Raw genomic sequence first — 16,982 nt, 5'->3', positions numbered from 1 at the left:
CACGTTGTAGCATGTTGCACGGTGCTTCAGAAACACAGAATTCTCTCCAGTGAAATAAAAGGAAGAAGGATCCTTGATCACAGGCAAGAGCTGCTGCTGAGGCCAGTGATCTAGCTGCCCCTGTAGCCCCAATACTCATCTGCTGAATGAGCTCCTGCTAGTCAAAAAATGAGTTATTTGCAGGCTAGAAGGACCCCACCGAAGCATTTTATTGTTGGTTGTAAAAGTTAAGTGATGTTAAGTACAGCAGGCTATAAAAATTAGGATGTTATTTCCTAATGTGCTTCTTGGTTACAAAAGCCAGAGCCTGACTTGCTTAGATAGCAAGAACGCAGGGCTTTCGGAAAGCTGTAGGATACTGAAATATGTGTGTTGTTCAAGTTCTGTATGAAACTTAACATTAAATGGTGTTGGCAGCATTCACAAAAGCTTTATGTAAGCGCAGCCTTTCTCTTGGAGTCTTGCACATGATGGTGCTGCACGTACCGAAGTGTGTGCTCCTTCTTGCTGTCCTGTTACTTGCTGGAGTTTGAGCTCATGAACAGAGCTGACACATTCATGGAGCTCAAACGTTTAGTAGCCTATATGTTACGGCAAGTCAGTGGGACGTATATCCCGCCACTGCTTCTCACAGCTTCACCTGAAATTGCTGGAGCAGATGGAGCTGCAGGTGAGGAGGGAGATCTGGGTTTTATTCTTGCTGGCACAGGGTGGAGCAGAGCATTCCTGGATTGGATGTGGGCAGCAAAAAACTCTTTTTTTTTTCAGTGGCCACGCAGGGCTCAGACTGTGCCAGGAACTGCACAGCAGCGCTGGCTGTCCTACAGGTTGTAACCTCCACGATCTGTTGGCTTGGTGGCCAGCTGGACTGAAGGGGACACAGTGTTTGGAGAACATCTCTGCACAGTTCCTGAGATGAGTAGAGTATAGCTGACCTGTAAAAAATCCTGGCCACTCACCTGTTGTCTTAATTTCGTCGTCTTTTTCTTATGCAGTACTCTAACCGGCGGAGGTGCTGTGAGATTAGATCCATTTTACATAGTATAAATATTTAACAGCTCTAGAGCATGTAGTTTAATATTAAACAGACAGTCTTATAAATACTTTAGAATTATAGATCCTGTCACACTACATGGAATCGGTTTGATAGGATCTAGGAGAAATATTTAGGTTTGACAGGAGAGGAAATGATGGGGTTAGAAGGAGTCAGCCACATTTTTAACTGCTGGAGGAGCCCGTAAAAAACAACAAAAAAAAGTTGTACGGCTTCTGTTCTTGAAAGGCAATTTGGGTAAGTTTCCTCCCCCTCAGGAAACAAGAGACTGGTTCCCACCCCGCTCTCTTCAAGGAAAGAAAACATTCACAATCTTGAAAAAACACTGCAAAGAAAATAGAACAATTTAGGATCCAGTGTTTACCCAGCAGATACCACCAAATCGGAAGCGACAATCTATTCAGTGTGGGATTATCGTTATTAGAGAGGCGAGTGGGACCGAAACAGGGATTTAGATGCTCTTGAGCCTTGTGAGCTTAAGTCCATGTACTACATTTTAACCACCTAAGAGAATCTAAAATTTATTATTAGTGGTTTTGCTTGGAAAAAAAACCCTGATAAAAAATTCACAGCTGACCTGCTGCCACCTGTAAGCTGTGCCCCCTGCAACCAGGCTGTGCCTACGTCAGCGCCCACCGTCTCCAACAGCTTCAGGGAGAAGCTGCAGGGAGTTTGCACAGTCCCAAACCCGGGGGGGGGGGGGGGGGGGGGGGGGCTGTTTCAGCCCCCTCCTCTGCCCGCTGGCTTCCTCTGTGAGCCCTGAAAGCCACTTCTCGTCCCAGCGGCTTCTCAAGGCACGTGGGTCTAATGTCCTGTGAAATCTTGTAAATGCATCTCAGGATTAGCCCCTCCGGGCCTCCGTTCCCATCTGCAAAACAGATAAAGCCAAGTGGGGAGAAACGTGTTAAAATGCAAAGACCGAGTAAGTCTCATAACTGGGGGGGGACAACATACGTACTGATGTGGGAGGTACCTGTTACCGTGGAGGGGGCTGAACTCTAAGTGACACAGGAGGGACAGTTGTGTGTGTATTCCCAGTTCATCCGTCAGCAGTGTAGGTGGCCTCCCTGTGCTAAAGAGAAACTAACGGCAAAACGAACTTTTTTTCGTGTAAATGTGTATGTAAAAATGTGGCATGAGTTACATGTTAAGGGACTTGACTTTCAAACGTTACGGCACATTCGAACATCTGGAGGTCTGGTATCCTGTGATGGTTTCCTAACCTATCAGTTTGCTTCCTACCGAGGTTGCCTGTGGTGGTACAGGGCGGTGTGTTTTCTCTCCCCGCTGGATTCTGACTGTTAAAGCACACCGCCACATCCGACACAATGTCATGACCAAAGCAGTGGGGTTACCGAGAATGACAGTTCTACAAAGAAACTTTCCAGCAGCTCCTGCATCAAAAATATTTCAGTTTATAGCCTGAAAAGGTCCAGAGGCTTCTGTGCATCTCGGAGACAAATCTCCTGCGAGGCTGGTGTGAGGTTAAGAGCTGTAGGTTGAACTGGGCCGCTTTCTGATGCAGAGATTTCTCGCAAGGTGTCCCCTAGCCACTGGTGAATTTTTATCCTGGAACACGTTGAATCCAGCATCATACCTTTTCAGCAAAAAAGTTTGTCCCGCGTGGGGTATGAGGTCTGGGGAAAAGCCACAGGTGACTTTTAATGAAGCAACATTTTCCGAAGGAAAATGATGTTTCACTGAGAAGTTCTTACCTGGTGGGACCTCAGGCCGTGATGGTTTCTGTCCTCTCCCCTGTAAACCTGCCCAAGTTTTTCGCTGAATCGGAAAGTAGCTGTGCTTTTGCATGTGATGGCAACCCGTGCCATCTTTTGAGGTATAAAAGGCTACTGTTTATTTGTTATTTGAAGTTAGTACAGCCGAAAGACTCCTCCTTTGTGACTCAGATTTATCCCCTTGTTGGCCAAGTGCACTTGGGTGAAAGCAGCCCAGCATGGCAGTGTCAGGCCAGGTCCCTGGGTGAGGGGTGGGGGTGGGGTTTCCAGCGTATTGCAAGGACCTAGGAGCTCCCAGTGAGGTCAATGAGCATCCAAGATAGAAAATAAGTCCCCAAGGTCTTACTTGTCCTTCTTACGGCCCAGACAGGGGCCTGGCTGTGCTTAGCGCCGTCTCAGGAGTGTGTCCGTGTCCCCAAGTCACCACAGCCCAGGAAGGCACAGCGGCGTCAGGGAGAGGCGAGGTGACCTGCTGCGGCCCACGAGGAGGGCTGAACGCGCAGGGCATGTAGTGCCCTGAGGAGGAGCAGGTCTAAGGCACAAACTTTGTAAAACCTGTTGCTGCCTTTTGCCCGGGTACCCCGCCGAGCAAACTGGTGCTGTTCCCCTCGGCGGCCGGCGGTGCAGGGCAGCACCTTGCCGAGACCAGCTCCTGCCTGGTACCACCGCAGTCTCCATCCATCCCTCGGGAGCAGCTGTCTACAACAGCAGCAGGTCTTCAGGAGCTGAGAACTGAAAGACAGCTCCTTTTTACTTAATTTAATTTTTATCAGTGGTGACTGTTTACATTTATGCTGTCAGACTGAAGGACACCATCCAACAGCCACTGTATAAACAACCTCGTTACTGGCTTCGGGAAACAATTGCTGTGCCTGGATGCATTTGGGACCTTCCCAAATCCTTGTCAATTAGTGTCAGCAACGTTACTTGGCATGTTCCAGCTATCATTGTCAGAATCGCTATCAGGCACCGCTGTGTGAAAGGGTTTCAGCTTTACGCTCCTGTGCAGGACAGTTATTACTGTCCTAGCTCTTTAGAAATTGTTAAGCGACAGGAACCTGGATTTAATAGGCTGCTATGTTTTTAGGAGCCTGTTTCTTTGCTAATTGCAGCTTTCACATGTCACTTTTGTTTTTCCTTCACCAGGGTCAGTCAACTCGTGATGCCACCAGCCTCTGTGAAAGTCTGAGATGGTAAGTGACCCACACAGCAACTGGTTTTAAGCTACCCACGTGCTCCAGAACCCCCGTCAACCGATTTCTTTCCTTATAAATTGGAAAGTTAGCCTCAGACAGCCATGGCTCACACCTCTGCTACCCTTAACCCAAATCGGAATCAGAACAGGGAAACCAGGGGTCAGCTCAAGTGTCCTTTGTTGTAGCAAGTTGCTTCCAGAAACCTGGTGCTCCCTTCTTGGAGCAGATAAGACCATTCTGCTCCAGTCGACTTGACCAGCAGCAGGTGTGGTTGTCTGAGGCCAGAAATTAGAACGTATCTGGCGTTCATAAAACCTCCTGCTGCATTGCTCCTGGTCCAATGTCGGCTCGCTATCAAATGACCGCTCCTAGCATATTCCGACTTTTCTGCAGAAAAATATTTTCTGGCAGCACGTGAACTTGCACGTTGTTGCTAGGCCTGTCCCCCGCTGTGACCCTGGATCCAGGGTGACAGAGCTGAGACCTCGGCAGTGAGCCAGAGGGAGAGTCCCCCTCCTGCTGCCCTTTCTTCTCCCTTGTGTTCGTGCTATTCTTATCACTCACCAACAGTCACAGCGCCACCGCTCAGAGCTGCTACAATTGATAAACACTTCCCAGCATTTTACCGTAGCCAAAATTAATTAAAGCAAGTTTTTGAAGAGGAGATTTCTTTCCCATAAATTAAATGCATTGAAAGCCTAATCATAAAATCAGAATTCAATAACACACTTAAGAACGGCCTTTTGGGGGGAAGGATTTAATGCAATCTCTAGTACAGCAGATGGGTTATTTCCACAGAGGGGAGTGTATTCTGCTGTAAACTAAGGCTAGGATAGGCCTGCCTGTACCTTGTAGTCTCTGGGCTGGACATGTACTCACACATTATTTATCAGTAGCTTTTAGATAAAGGGTGGGTTTTAAAAAACAAACAAAAAAAAGCCTCAAAAGATCTGGGAGGAACTATTTGGTGGTGTTGCTGATGCTGAGACTCGCCTTATAAAAGACTGGGTCTTATAAAAGACACTTGGGTCCTGTCCACACCCAGGTTTTTCGTTGTACTTTCTTCTCTTTTGGTCCAGTTGTACACAGGTTGAGGGAATTGATCTGTAGCTCAGCAGTCAGGGATTTTTAAGGTCAGGGGCAATTTCCTGCGTAAGGTGGAGCGCAGACCCTCCCACAGAAATCCTGCGGTGAGAGAACTGGTTGTTAGCCTCTCCACTTCATCTAGGCAAGCTGCTGGCCGCTTGGATGTGCCACAGCGTACACAAGGGGTACCTCGCCGGTCAATAGATGTGCTGAGACCGCTCTTTAAAGCAAGGGGGTCCCACCACGTGCTGGGGGAAAGCCAGTGTCCGCTCTGCCTCAGCAGCAGCGAGGCTGCCAGCTGGGCTCTCCAAAGGACAGCAGTTTTGAAAATGACAATTTAAGGCAAGAGGAGGGCCCTGGGTTTTTTTTAGTTAATTGATGGGGTTAAAAACAGTCCAGCAAAAATTAACCATTACCTGCTGAGCTGTTTCAGATCACATCACCAAAAGCTGTATCTACACAACTGACATAGACAAGATGTGGGTGATGCCCTTGAATGCTACGGACAAGAGTCTGAACCTGCTGCTGGTTCAGTCCTCGAGCAGGCTGTGCCTGGATCTCGGTGCATTCCTATTTCCCATCCCAAAAGACTACAGTCCATCCCGAAGTGTTGTCTCCACGCTGGTCACGCTTTGCTAGCCGCCAGCTTGCATGGAGGCAAGGGCTCTCTTCGCTGGCCTCTGCCACAAAGCTGGGGCGCGTGAGTTCACGATTACCGATCCATTCCCGTGACTACCCCATTAACCACCACCTTCTCCCTTGTTTGCAGCTGCCAGTGAAGGAAACAAGTGGACTCCTGCTCCCACCACCATCACAACAATCTCAAGCTCAAAGCCCTTCCGTACTGGAAACCGGTGGATCCTTCAGCTCCACAGCACCCTGGCAGGGTTATCCAGCACCAAATCAATCGCACCGCACCAGCCTGCGGGGCCAGGCACTCGGAGGTGAGCAGGGCAGCCTGGAACACAAGAACTTTTTAAGCATAAGGACGTTCACAGGTTCCTCTGACCATTGGAAGCAACTGTCCACTGGACCCAAAATGTGCTACCCAAGTGAGTGACTGTAGATTCTGTATATGGTTTTAGTTGTAGCCAACAAAGTCCGCATTGTTTATAGGGCAACTTACGTCCTATTGAATGCTGCTGTTCTGTCAGCACTCCCAGAGACTGCACTAGTTGGGGACTTATCCTGTACATCACCTTTTCTTTAACACTGAAGGCTTAATTCAGATTATTATTTTTTATTTAAATATGTCATAAGATGCTTTATCTCTGCCGAAGACATTAGATGACAGATATATATATATATATATATTTAGATAAACAGTTTTTATTTAAACATTTAAAATGTGGAGCTGCCTGTGCAACCATACCAGACACGAGCAATGTCTACAGCTCTCCTCATCTCGGTGCCCTGGGATCAGGCCCTGCAAGGGCACCATAGGAAGACTGCCAGAGGGTGACTTACCCGTCACCTGAGGCTGAGCAACGGGACAGAGGAGAGAGTTTCGCTGCACTGGGTATGCTGGTGGTTGTTACAGAAAGGCCCAGAAGAACTTTGGGCAGAAATACCTAGGGGCTCTAGAGTCTGCTTGATAGGCTAAATTCAGCCTTGCCTAGGAGGTTCACAGGTTTTTAAAATACCAAAATCCAGCTGGCTGAGTTGCTTTACCTAGGGCCTGGTAGTGCAATACTGCTGTGCCAGTGACATCGTGCTTTGTTTACATGCATATCGCATCACGTGTATCGTCAATGCTAATTCTCCCTGTCAGTATTCTCAAAGCAGGTGGCTGATACTCTACCGTAGCGGTTTCCTTTGGAGCGATGTTTAGGCTAATGCATGCCCAACCCCATGCACAGTCCCGGGGCTGCTCTTACCAGGGTGTCACGTTTACCTTTATGAAGATGCATCTGAGATCTTTAATATACAAGGCCAGCGTCTGACCTGTGTTGGTCTCAAATGCAGAAGCACGTGTCTGCAAAGCAGTCAGGGCGCTGTTTCGCTGAGTCTTGCTTCCTGCGCTTTGCCTCTACACGCCGGATTTACGCTAGGTCAGGTTGATGGTGCAACAGCGTGGGGAAGGCAGGTCCTGGAGGAGGAGTCAGGCTTCCAGAGAAAGAGCGTTGGTTCCGTGAACTCCTCACTCCCTTTTTTTCTGTTTAGGCGTCTCCCGCAAGTTTAGATCCCCCCCTCCAGCTTAGCACACATCTCAAGTGGGTGAATGCCCCTCACCCTTGTGCTCATGTTTAACATGTGGCTGCAGTTGGGCTGCAAATAGGACTAAATAAGCAAAGGAAAAGCCAGACGGGGACTGGATGTGAGTTAAGTCTGGAAACTGGCTGTCCCGACCGCGGTGTAAGTTTGCTCAGACACGGGAAGGTACCGTTAGCAAATCTGGGGTTTCTCTGCCGTTCACTTCCAGGATGTGCTAGGACCTAGAGAACAGCATTGTAGTAGAGATGCTCAGTAACTCCAGGTACCAGCAAACCGGTTACTACTCACTGCACAGCCAGTCTCTGCCCAGGTAGAGGGGTTCTGAGGGTGACTCCTGTAACAACGTGAGCCTTTCCTCCTCGTCAGACTCCACAGGACTCTTCTGCAAAGGTTGCCCTGTCACCCAGAATCCCTTAACAATAGCTTTAAGATTTGGCTAAACAACCAGAGCCAGAAATTTTCCTCGAGTGCCTGGGCATCCTCTGGAGAACAGCAAGTGGGTGCTAGAAATAATAAAGCAAAGCAAATCCAAAACAATGCTTCATTTCCCACCTCGTGCCACTATTTACATTTGTAGGGGAAATACCGCCTCTGTAGTCTAGGAGCCAAACACTTGGCTTTAAAGGCACATGAATTTCTGATTCCCATTAAGAAATTCCTTGTTATGTTAAGCTGTTTAAAAAGAAACAAAAAGCAACCTAACAATCAGTCATTTCATCTTGGAGACCAAAGAAGATTAGCCACGCTTCCTAAATTCCTTTTCCGATAGGCTCTCTCAGTTGTAGCATTTACCGTTAACAACATGAAGCATTCCTGCTGAAGTCCGGAGATTAGGAATTGTCCTTAAACTTAATTCTCAGGAGTCAAAAATGAAAAGGGAACTGCAGTGTTTTGTGATTTCACTAGCTCTCCTCGTTCGTGACAAGCCCCAACCCCGGTTAGAGAAGCACAGCGCTGCTGCAGGAGGCCAGCTTTACCTCCTGTGCGTGTGAAGGAGGTTGCGGTGGCTTTTTTCAACAAGGAAAGAGGGAAGGGAGCAAGCAAGGGAGTTAGAAGCGAGTCCTACCTGCAGCAGTTCCACGCCAAGGGATCCCTGAGTCCCTGCTCCCACATGTTCCCGCCTAAGAGAAGGAAGCCAAAGCAGCAGCTATGACAGCTCAGAGATGAACAGAATGGAAACTCAGCCTTTCCACCTCCTGCGGACGCTGCTGCTCCTTTACACGTTGATGACCCATAGTCAAACGGCCAGAAGCCAAAGGGCTGCATTTCTTGTTGAGCGTTTCTTGGTTTAGCTGTGAGGAATTGTTCAGTTAGTGCTCTATAAAGGTATTTCATCTATTAGAGGGAAGCCAGCTCGCTTAGATCGAGGGTCCATAGATTAAGGCAATAAGAGATCCATCCAGTCTGGACATGAAATGTACGTATTACCAAACAAACTGGATCTATGTTGCCATGTAAACCCCTTCCCCGGAATTGAAGGCACTGTTCCCTGTCCCAGGACATCAGGCCATTTCTGCCGGTGATGACGTGGGGAAAGCCACCGTCTAACCTCAGTTTCTGTATGTGCCAAGCTGAGATACTCGCTGTATAAACGAGCGACGTCATGTTTCTGTACTCTAGTAGAGGCCAGAACTTCTGTATTGTTAAAACAAGACTTACAGTGTTGTGTTGTACTGGTGCTGAGCTCCGGGCTTAGCCAGCAATACTGTGGGTTTCCCCTGTGATTCCATTTTGCGTGGGTATGGATGTCCCAGCCCTGGAAGCTGTTCGCTGTTGACCTTGTGGAGCAGTTTAGGAGCAGTGGAACAATGTTTGCTACACACACGGGAAGTATTTCTGGAATGAGAATGGAAATCTAGACTGAATGCACATTACTTGTATCCAAGCTGGTAAGAACCCTCGTTAAAACTAGTATTTCTGGTTTTATAAAGAAAGGCTTTTAATAGGAAAAGAGAATTAGTTTCTGATGAGGTAGCTATGTATTTTAGTATCCATCACATCAAATGAAGCAAGATTTCAGCCTGTCACTTAAATAAGTAGTTGTTCAAGACATCAACATCGTGTCTGTGGTTCTAAACTTCACCACAAAATTAAATAGGCCCAATAAGGACAGAAATACCTGTAAAGCCACCGATCTCTTGCACGCAAAATCACTTCATGTGAATGTCTGAAAATCAGAGTACACAAACAGGAGCCCCTGAATGCATTTGAGAACATATGGGACAATACTACCAAAAAGGCGGCGAGCACTACGCACACCCCCACCCCAGCACAGGCACGTCTCCTCAGGACAGGCTGCCAAGCGAGGGGAAAGGTCTCCAGGTTATCGGCTGGTGCTGCTGTGTCTTACCCCCGCTCCCTGGTACCTGCTGCCTCCCCCTGTTCCTTTGGGCTGCGACTGGTCCTTCCCCAGTGCTCTGCCCCGGTTCCCCACCTCTGCCCGAGGGCCGAAGGTCTCCCATGGCCGAGGGCCTCCCATGGTTTGCTGCAAGGCGCAGGCTCCGTCCCCTCTCCCCGCACTTTGCTGCATTCATCAGGGTCTGCACAGGGTGTCCGGAGCGCGCCAGGGAGGGTCCAGGACGCCCTCAGTTAATCGTGAGGGCTCTCTTCCACTCCACTCCATAAACAGTCTGGTTTTTTAAAGCCACCATGAACTCCCTCCACAGATAAACTGCATTTCCACCCATGCAGCCACTACAGAAGCAATTAGGTGACTTGTACACAGCGAGGGAAACAGAGGTAATGGGAACTGCACAGAGAGGCAAGACGGTGACCCAAAGGCAGCAAACTGCCAGCCCAAGTAACTACACCACCTCCTGCTGCCGCCGCTCACGGAGTGACCCCAAGAGCCTCTCCCCCTTCACAGAGTAGCTAAGAGTCACCTCAGGGTGACTGAACCCCGTAAATGAATGGCTGTACTCTGGAAAGCAGAATTCCTCTGTGCACCCTCTGTCCTAATTGTCTGTTTTCTTTTCCATCTGCTTTATTGTTTGGTAAACCAGCACTTACAATCACTTTTACTATGTGATGTACGGGAGTATTAGTATATTTTCTTGTTATACAAGGGAGGAGTATAAAATAGTTTTCTGATTTCTTTCAGAAGCAAATGACTATTTTATTTTTTAAGAGCAATTGATTGTGAATCTCAGAGTATAAAAAAAAAAGATAAATAAGCCAAATATATACCTTTATGTAAATTAAGAAATAAAAGTATTTAAAGCATACCTCCTGGCTCCCTTTCTTGTGTCACACCCCGTGCTCTGCTTGCACGCTCCTGGGGCTGCTGGCTGCAGGGCTGGTCCCTGGGACAAGGCTCCCTGAGCTCCACCAGCCACACAGCTCCTACCGGGAGCACTTTGATGTAGAGAGCGATGAACCCACCTGGACACCAGCCTGCCTGCAGCTTGTTCAAAAAGTAACACCGCGAGCAGGGAAGGGCAGAGGGGTGGTGGGTGACAGCCTCCTTTTCCCCCTGGAGTTGGCTGCCTGGATCCAGGCCAGGATCAGAGCAGGGAGGAAGGAACTGGTGGCGGGCACAGAGGCAGGGTCCTGCTCCATCGCCTTCCAGGCCCCTCACTGCACAGCAGCAACGCCTGTCAGAGCTACAAGACCTGGCTGATCTGACTGATGGAAACGGCTAACGCAGTGGTAGCGGCGGGCTGGGCGCGCAGGAAGCATGCCAGGAAATTCATCCCCAAGTGGCAGCCATGGCAGGCACCAAGGATCCTGCACCAGCTGTGCCTGCCGGCTTCACGGGATGCTTCGCATCCTGCTCGTGGCCAGAAGGAGCGAAGGGGCTGTTCCTGCTGCTCCGGCAGCACTGCGGCCCACCTGCTCTCCTGCCTTGGTCTGCGGTGGCAGCACAGACAAGGTCTGAGTCGCCCCTTACCAGCTGTGGAAGAGCCCTCTCCTGCAGTGACCTGCAGCATCTGCCGTCAGTGTTCTTTTCCTTCAGCGCCGCAAAAGTGTCCCAGCCAGAACACCCCTGCCAGCAAAGCATTTGTCACTTAAACAATAAACCCTGATCGATTCTAGTAGTGCATCTCAGGGCTTTCAGCTTAAGTGTACTGTGTAAATGACTCAATTAAGCATAATTTTGAAAATTCTGATGTTCCAGCAGCTAAGCTTTGAAGCTCAGCAGCTTTAGCTTCCATCAACCAACAACTGCTAATGTGACTGTACTGTTCACTTTTTTTAAAAAAAAAAATAATCATGGACATACACATGCATGTGTGCGCACACACACTCCTCTCGCTCTTCCAGCCTCCCCCCGCAGCCGTCCCTTTCCGTAACCCCCCCCCACACACACGCTGCTTCTGCAGAGCTGTCCCCGAGGCCCTCTGCACGGGCTTGCACAGCGTGACTACACTGACCACCTCCAGCACGTGCTGACAGCCGAGCTGCGCGTCACCTTGGGAAGCCCGAGCTGGCTTGTCCAAGCCGATGCCATTTATGCCCTGGGTGTCCTGGCCCGACTGCTGGTGCCTTCACCACGGCTGTACAAAGAGGTCCTGAGTCCCGCTCCAGATCAGCTCCCAACATGCTGTAACCATCTCCTAGTGTCCCTGGCAAAATCTCTGTATGACACATAGTATATTACATCAAAACTAAAACACTGAAGCGTTAGCATTTGAAGGAAGCTTAAAAGGACACGACGTTTATCTCGCTAGAAGTCGGGTCAGCCGTCTCTGTGGTTAGATGCGATGACCAACAGATGCAAGCCAGGAGGAAATCCCTGCAGCCAGGCTTCCCGCTGCCGAGAAGGGCCAGAAAGCGAACCCGTTTGCTGGGTGCCGGGGCAGAGGTTCCATGTGGCCGGCCAGCTGGGACACCCAGCAGAGCACAGCCAGGCTGTTGGGAGAGCCACTGCCCCAATCCAAACCAGCACTGAGCGACTGGGAGAGTCCTGCCACCCCCAGAGCACGTGCTGCTGGCCGCCTGCTGAACAGTGAACCTGCTGCCTCCTCTAGTCTCACGGCACAAAGCAGAACGCTACAATCTGTGTTAACGCCCCAGGTTGAGGGCTTCTGATTCTATGGAATTACTCCTTTAAGAGACAGCAGGGAAATGTTGCCGTTGAGCCCTGCTTCCACTACAATCTGGGGAGGACAGGTTCTCCTTTACCTGAGAGAGGGAGAAAAATAAAACCACAGCTCACCGTTCTGCAGGCTGGACTCACGTGAAGTGCTTCTGAAGACCAGACATATGTCTTGCCTTGCCTGTCTTTTAGGTGTCTCTCCGGTATGTCTTGAGTCTGTCCCAGGCTGTATTTTACACAAGTCTGGAACAGCTGGAAGTAAACTTGGGACTCATGGCAGCAAAAGCAACTCAGGGGAAAAAAAAATAGCTTTGGTTTTGTTGTCCCACACTTCAAAGTAAAAGCTATTGCAGCTACTTTCCTCTGGAAGAGGAGCGGCTGCTGGCGAGGTGATCACAGCTACTATGTGCCCCTTAGCATCGATGCTCCGAAGCATATTGGCCACCCGTGACACGTCTGTGCCAGTGCCCTGCACTGCTGTGTGACACCCCCCACACTGGCACTACAACCCCGGGCTTCTCCTGCATCAGCAAGGCCCCACGGCTACAGGGCAGGTAATTCCCCGGCAGCCCCGCTAGCCCAGCGACTGTTCACCTTGACCCTGCAGGGCCTCCTGCCGTGGCAGAGGTTCGAAAGCCGCAGACAGATCAAGTCGGATCAAGACTGATCTCATCTGCAAGGATGAGATTCAGAGGGAGGACAGAGACCTGATCACGGCTGTTCCAGCACAGGCTTAGCTTAGGACAGGTAGATCTGTAATCTCTTTTTTTTTTTTACTGCCCAGCTTCACCTGACTGTGACACGCAGCCGCACTGCCCAGCGCCGTGTTGTCCCAGCCTTTACGCCCTGTCCCCATCCTCCGCTAGCGATGCAGCACCGACTGTGCTGCCAGTCACAGGCAGAACACCCCTCGCAAGCAAACCCCCGCGCCTTCGGTTAAAACAGCCTGCGCACAAGAAGCAGGCACCGGGCTGGGGGAGGCGGTTCAGCCCTGCTGCTGCCCGGCCTCCCAGCCCCCAGCACTGCAGCCCAGAGGAGCTGCCCTCTGCTCAGTGCCCCAGGGCCCGCGGCTGTTTTCTTGGTTCAGAAGAACCCTGGAGCTCTTATCACCGCTGAAGAGCCTCAGAGCCCAGGACGCTGAAAAGAAAAGGCTTCATTAAAATCAAAGCATCCTCTTATCCCCTAAAGCCCTAAAGGTCCAGCAACAGACAGGACATGAAAAAAAGGAAAACTAAACCTTTGTGATTGTTAAAAGGCACAAGTGCGTGCCGGTGAAACACGATTTGACTTGGTGGATTAGTGACCGTGTTCTATAAACCCTGCATCAAAGCCAGCCTAATGTCGGGTAATTTAATTGGCGAAGGAGTTGTTACCACAGCACAACTCGCACAATGCCTCACAGCTCTCCTGTTCCTTCTCCCCTCCTGCGGGTGCTGGAGGCTCCACACACACCCGAGCTCGGCAGCCTCCCCCCCGGCAAGGTCCGTCAGCCTCTGCTCTGCTGGCACCACCCAGCTGCCATCTTTCTGTCAGAAACAAGAGCTGGCACGGCCTGGGCCTCGCGCTTTGCCTCTTCCCTGGTCTCTGCCCCAAATGACAAAATGATCAGTGACAAACTGATCCACACGAACTCTTCACCTCTGTGACCCTGGCGGATATCCCAAGTGGCTCAGCTAGCCTCCGTGGCCCCAGCTCACGCGGGCAAGGACTCACCCAGCAGCAGTGGCCACAGCAGGCACGTGGTGGCTCTGGGGTGCCAGGCGGATGGGCTCTCTGCAGACAGGTGAAGGTCCCCTCCCCTTGCTGCCTGGAGGGAGCTCTCATCCAGCTCTCTACACTGAGCTCTGAAGAAAACCTGCTATTTACACGAGTCCTGTGTTGGCACCAGCAAGGTAGAAAGAGCAGAGACAGCAAGCGGTGCCCATCCCTAGCAAAAGCACTGGCCCTGCCACGTGCCACGGGCAGGGGAAGCAGGCTTCAGCCTGCCACAGCAGCTCTGCTGGCAACACCATGAAAGGCTCTTTTTCTCCAACACTGTTACTTTCACCAGGACCTTCTGCTGTCCCACAGCTTGTCTGTGATTGCATCTCTGAGCCTGCAAGTGATGGAGAGCTCAACTGGTCCTTAAACCAATTCAGCACGCTCTATGGGGCAGAAACCGTGCCAGCTGAGGGGGAGAAACACTTGTAGGCAGACGAGGCTTCACTGCAAAAGGATCACAGGGGCAAAAGCTCCTAATGTGAAGCCACAGGACAGCCCAGTGGGCTCCAACGCTGTCTTCCCACTCCCAAGAGACCCACGTACCTGTGTGCCCACTTTGCTTCCCACCCTCCACACCTACATGCCGTTTCTCCTCCAGTTCTGCAGGGGCAGTGGTACAAAGTCCCAGGATGTCCTACTTACAGGCACAGAAAGAAGAAAACAAATCATTAGCGAAGACAGTGTCCAGATTTGAAACCCCTGCTCCCCTTCAGAGCATCTCTGGATCATTAAACATGGATGGCCTTGACCTGCTGGCCTCTTGTATGCTTCGTTTGCATAATAGACAAAAAGTCATCACTCAGGAGACATCTGGAGGGGCTTAGCTGGGATTGAGGTTTTACCAAGGCAATGAACCAGCTTTCGGCACTAAATGGCAGCGGCAGGTCAGCACCTCCAGTGCCAACAGCCCCCTTTGAAGCAGAGGCACCCTTTTTCCTGGCGACAAGATTGGCACTAATAATTGCCAGTACCTTCTGACTGGGAACAAAGACTTGCAGCTCTTCTGCAGGCTGCAACGGCAGCTATCCCCATCGAGACCCTACAACAACCTTCAGATTAGTAAGTGGCTTGGGAGAAGGTCCAGCAGGACAAATCCAGCCCTAAATCGCTCAGCCAAGCGTGGGAGCACCATACAGAGCCGCTTCCCTGCAGGTCTGATCTGTATCGTCCTGGCCACACACCTGCAGCCTAAGCCTCCATCCTGCTTGGGGACCAGTGGCTTCTGCAAGCCGTGCTGAGGCTGCAGGCCAACAGTTAGCATGTGCGGGCAAAGGAGAGCTTCCCTTCACACGCTAAGGGCACTGGCAGCCTTGCAGGGCTCCCCTTCGCCTCCTGCCCCCAGCTGTGCCACTACCTGAAGACACTTGACTTGCAGAGCCCAGCTCCAGTCTGCCTCCTCCTCCTCATCCGGGATGCGCAAGGCTTTGTTTGTTGTTGCTCCTCAGCCCTGCCTCCCCTCAGCGCCAGAGGAAACCAGCTGTGAAGGCAGAAAGCAAAAGGCAGGGAAAGAAAGGACGTTCTCTGCTGAACCCTGCCAGCAGGTCAGCGCGTTACCTCCGGCCCTCGCGGGCTAACAGGAGCCAGCGCACTCCTTAGGATGTGCGGCAGAGCTTGCGGGATCACTGCTGTGACATGGAAATGAGAAGAGGGCTGCACCCACCCAGGGGTCTATAATTGAACGTGTCTGCGTTTCTGCCAGCAGCTGTCTCCCGGAGAGTTTTATGCCATTTGAGAAAAGGATCATTGCAAAGGCAGATAAATAGCCGAGGGCAAACAGCCCTTTGCAGCTCATCTCTCGCTCCCTCCAAAAGCAACATGACATTTCCAGTGCCCTTATCTATGTCTGGTGGTACAGACCCACCTGCGGGACAAGAGCCTAAGGCACAGCAGGAACAGCCCTGCTCTAGGGCCCTCCACTCCGCCAGCAGCTGCTGGCTTCCGACAGGAGCCAGCACCAAACTCCGCAGCAGGAGAAGGGACGGTGCCTGGGCCTCCACAGGGACTGCTCCCCTCGGATGCCGGGAGAGGAGTCGGGGCCGGCCAGCAAGGCAGACCTTCCGGCCTCAGGAGCAAGGTGGTCAGCAGATGGGGGCGAGGAAAGGAACGAGGAGCCTTTAGAGGCAACTACAACATGAGTAGGGTTTCAAACACTTGGAGACTCAGCTCCCACTAAGAACCAGGTACCCAACACATCGGATACCTGGCTGTGGCACCCTCCAAAGGGGTGATGGCGACCTGTCGTTCAGGAGCCTGGGGATAATTAATCAGATACAATTCCAAGCAGTCACCTTCATAGACTGTTGTAAGCCTGCTGGTAACAGGTACCCTGCATGGCTGCACAAAGCCTGCTGGCCTGGCAGACGAGCAAATCAATCATTTCAATTGTTTCACTGTTTTATCGATGTCCCTACGCTACCACAGGGACCATCACCTCTCCTGCACCCAGCAGCAAAAAGGCAAGAAAGCCAGATGATGGTAGTTACCCGAGTAGCCAAATCGGATATATATGACCCAGAATACGCATGTGCAAGACTCTTTAACTCCAAGCATTTAAGAGACAGCAACTCCAAGACTGGAAAAGCTGCGAGTACTACTGGGGCTGGGCAGGACAGAAACAAGCCTTTAGGAGTTACTTCTGCACCTCCCACAGGGCTTGACTGCACAATTCAGCAGTGCCAACGCACCTACTGCAACTCCCCAAGAAATCCAAACAAGCCTTTCACTTCTGCCTTGGGAAATATGGAGACAGGAGTCTGTGCTCCCCAGCACAGGCTGCTTGGCACTGTCAGAGAAGAGAAAGTGGGCATCTACCAGAGCCTGGGGGAAAAGTGACCTCCTGAAGCTCCCTTTGCTCTAAGTTGAACCCTCCACACAAGTCAGACCTGCAGCTTTAGAGC

The 16,982-nt window shown here is 50.9% G+C and overlaps 1 protein-coding gene across 1 annotated transcript in view; it reads left to right on the top strand.

Annotated features, from left to right (window-relative positions):
- The window catches only part of LOC101912401 (sphingosine-1-phosphate transporter SPNS2), a 141,593-nt gene extending 131,094 nt beyond the window's left edge, over positions 1–10,499 (top strand). Inside the window, exons 12-13 of the mRNA XM_055797104.1 lie at positions 3,937–3,983; positions 5,842–10,499. Of these exons, the coding sequence (XP_055653079.1) occupies positions 3,937–3,979 (43 nt within the window). The 3' untranslated portion in view covers positions 3,980–3,983; positions 5,842–10,499. The remainder of the gene's footprint in view (positions 1–3,936; positions 3,984–5,841) is intronic.
- The last annotated feature ends 6,483 nt before the right edge of the window (positions 10,500–16,982 follow it).

Source organism: Falco peregrinus, chromosome 2, assembly GCF_023634155.1.
Source record: "Falco peregrinus isolate bFalPer1 chromosome 2, bFalPer1.pri, whole genome shotgun sequence".
Classification (NCBI taxonomy): Eukaryota; Metazoa; Chordata; class Aves; order Falconiformes; family Falconidae; genus Falco; species Falco peregrinus.
This window is presented reverse-complemented; position numbering and strand designations above follow the sequence as displayed.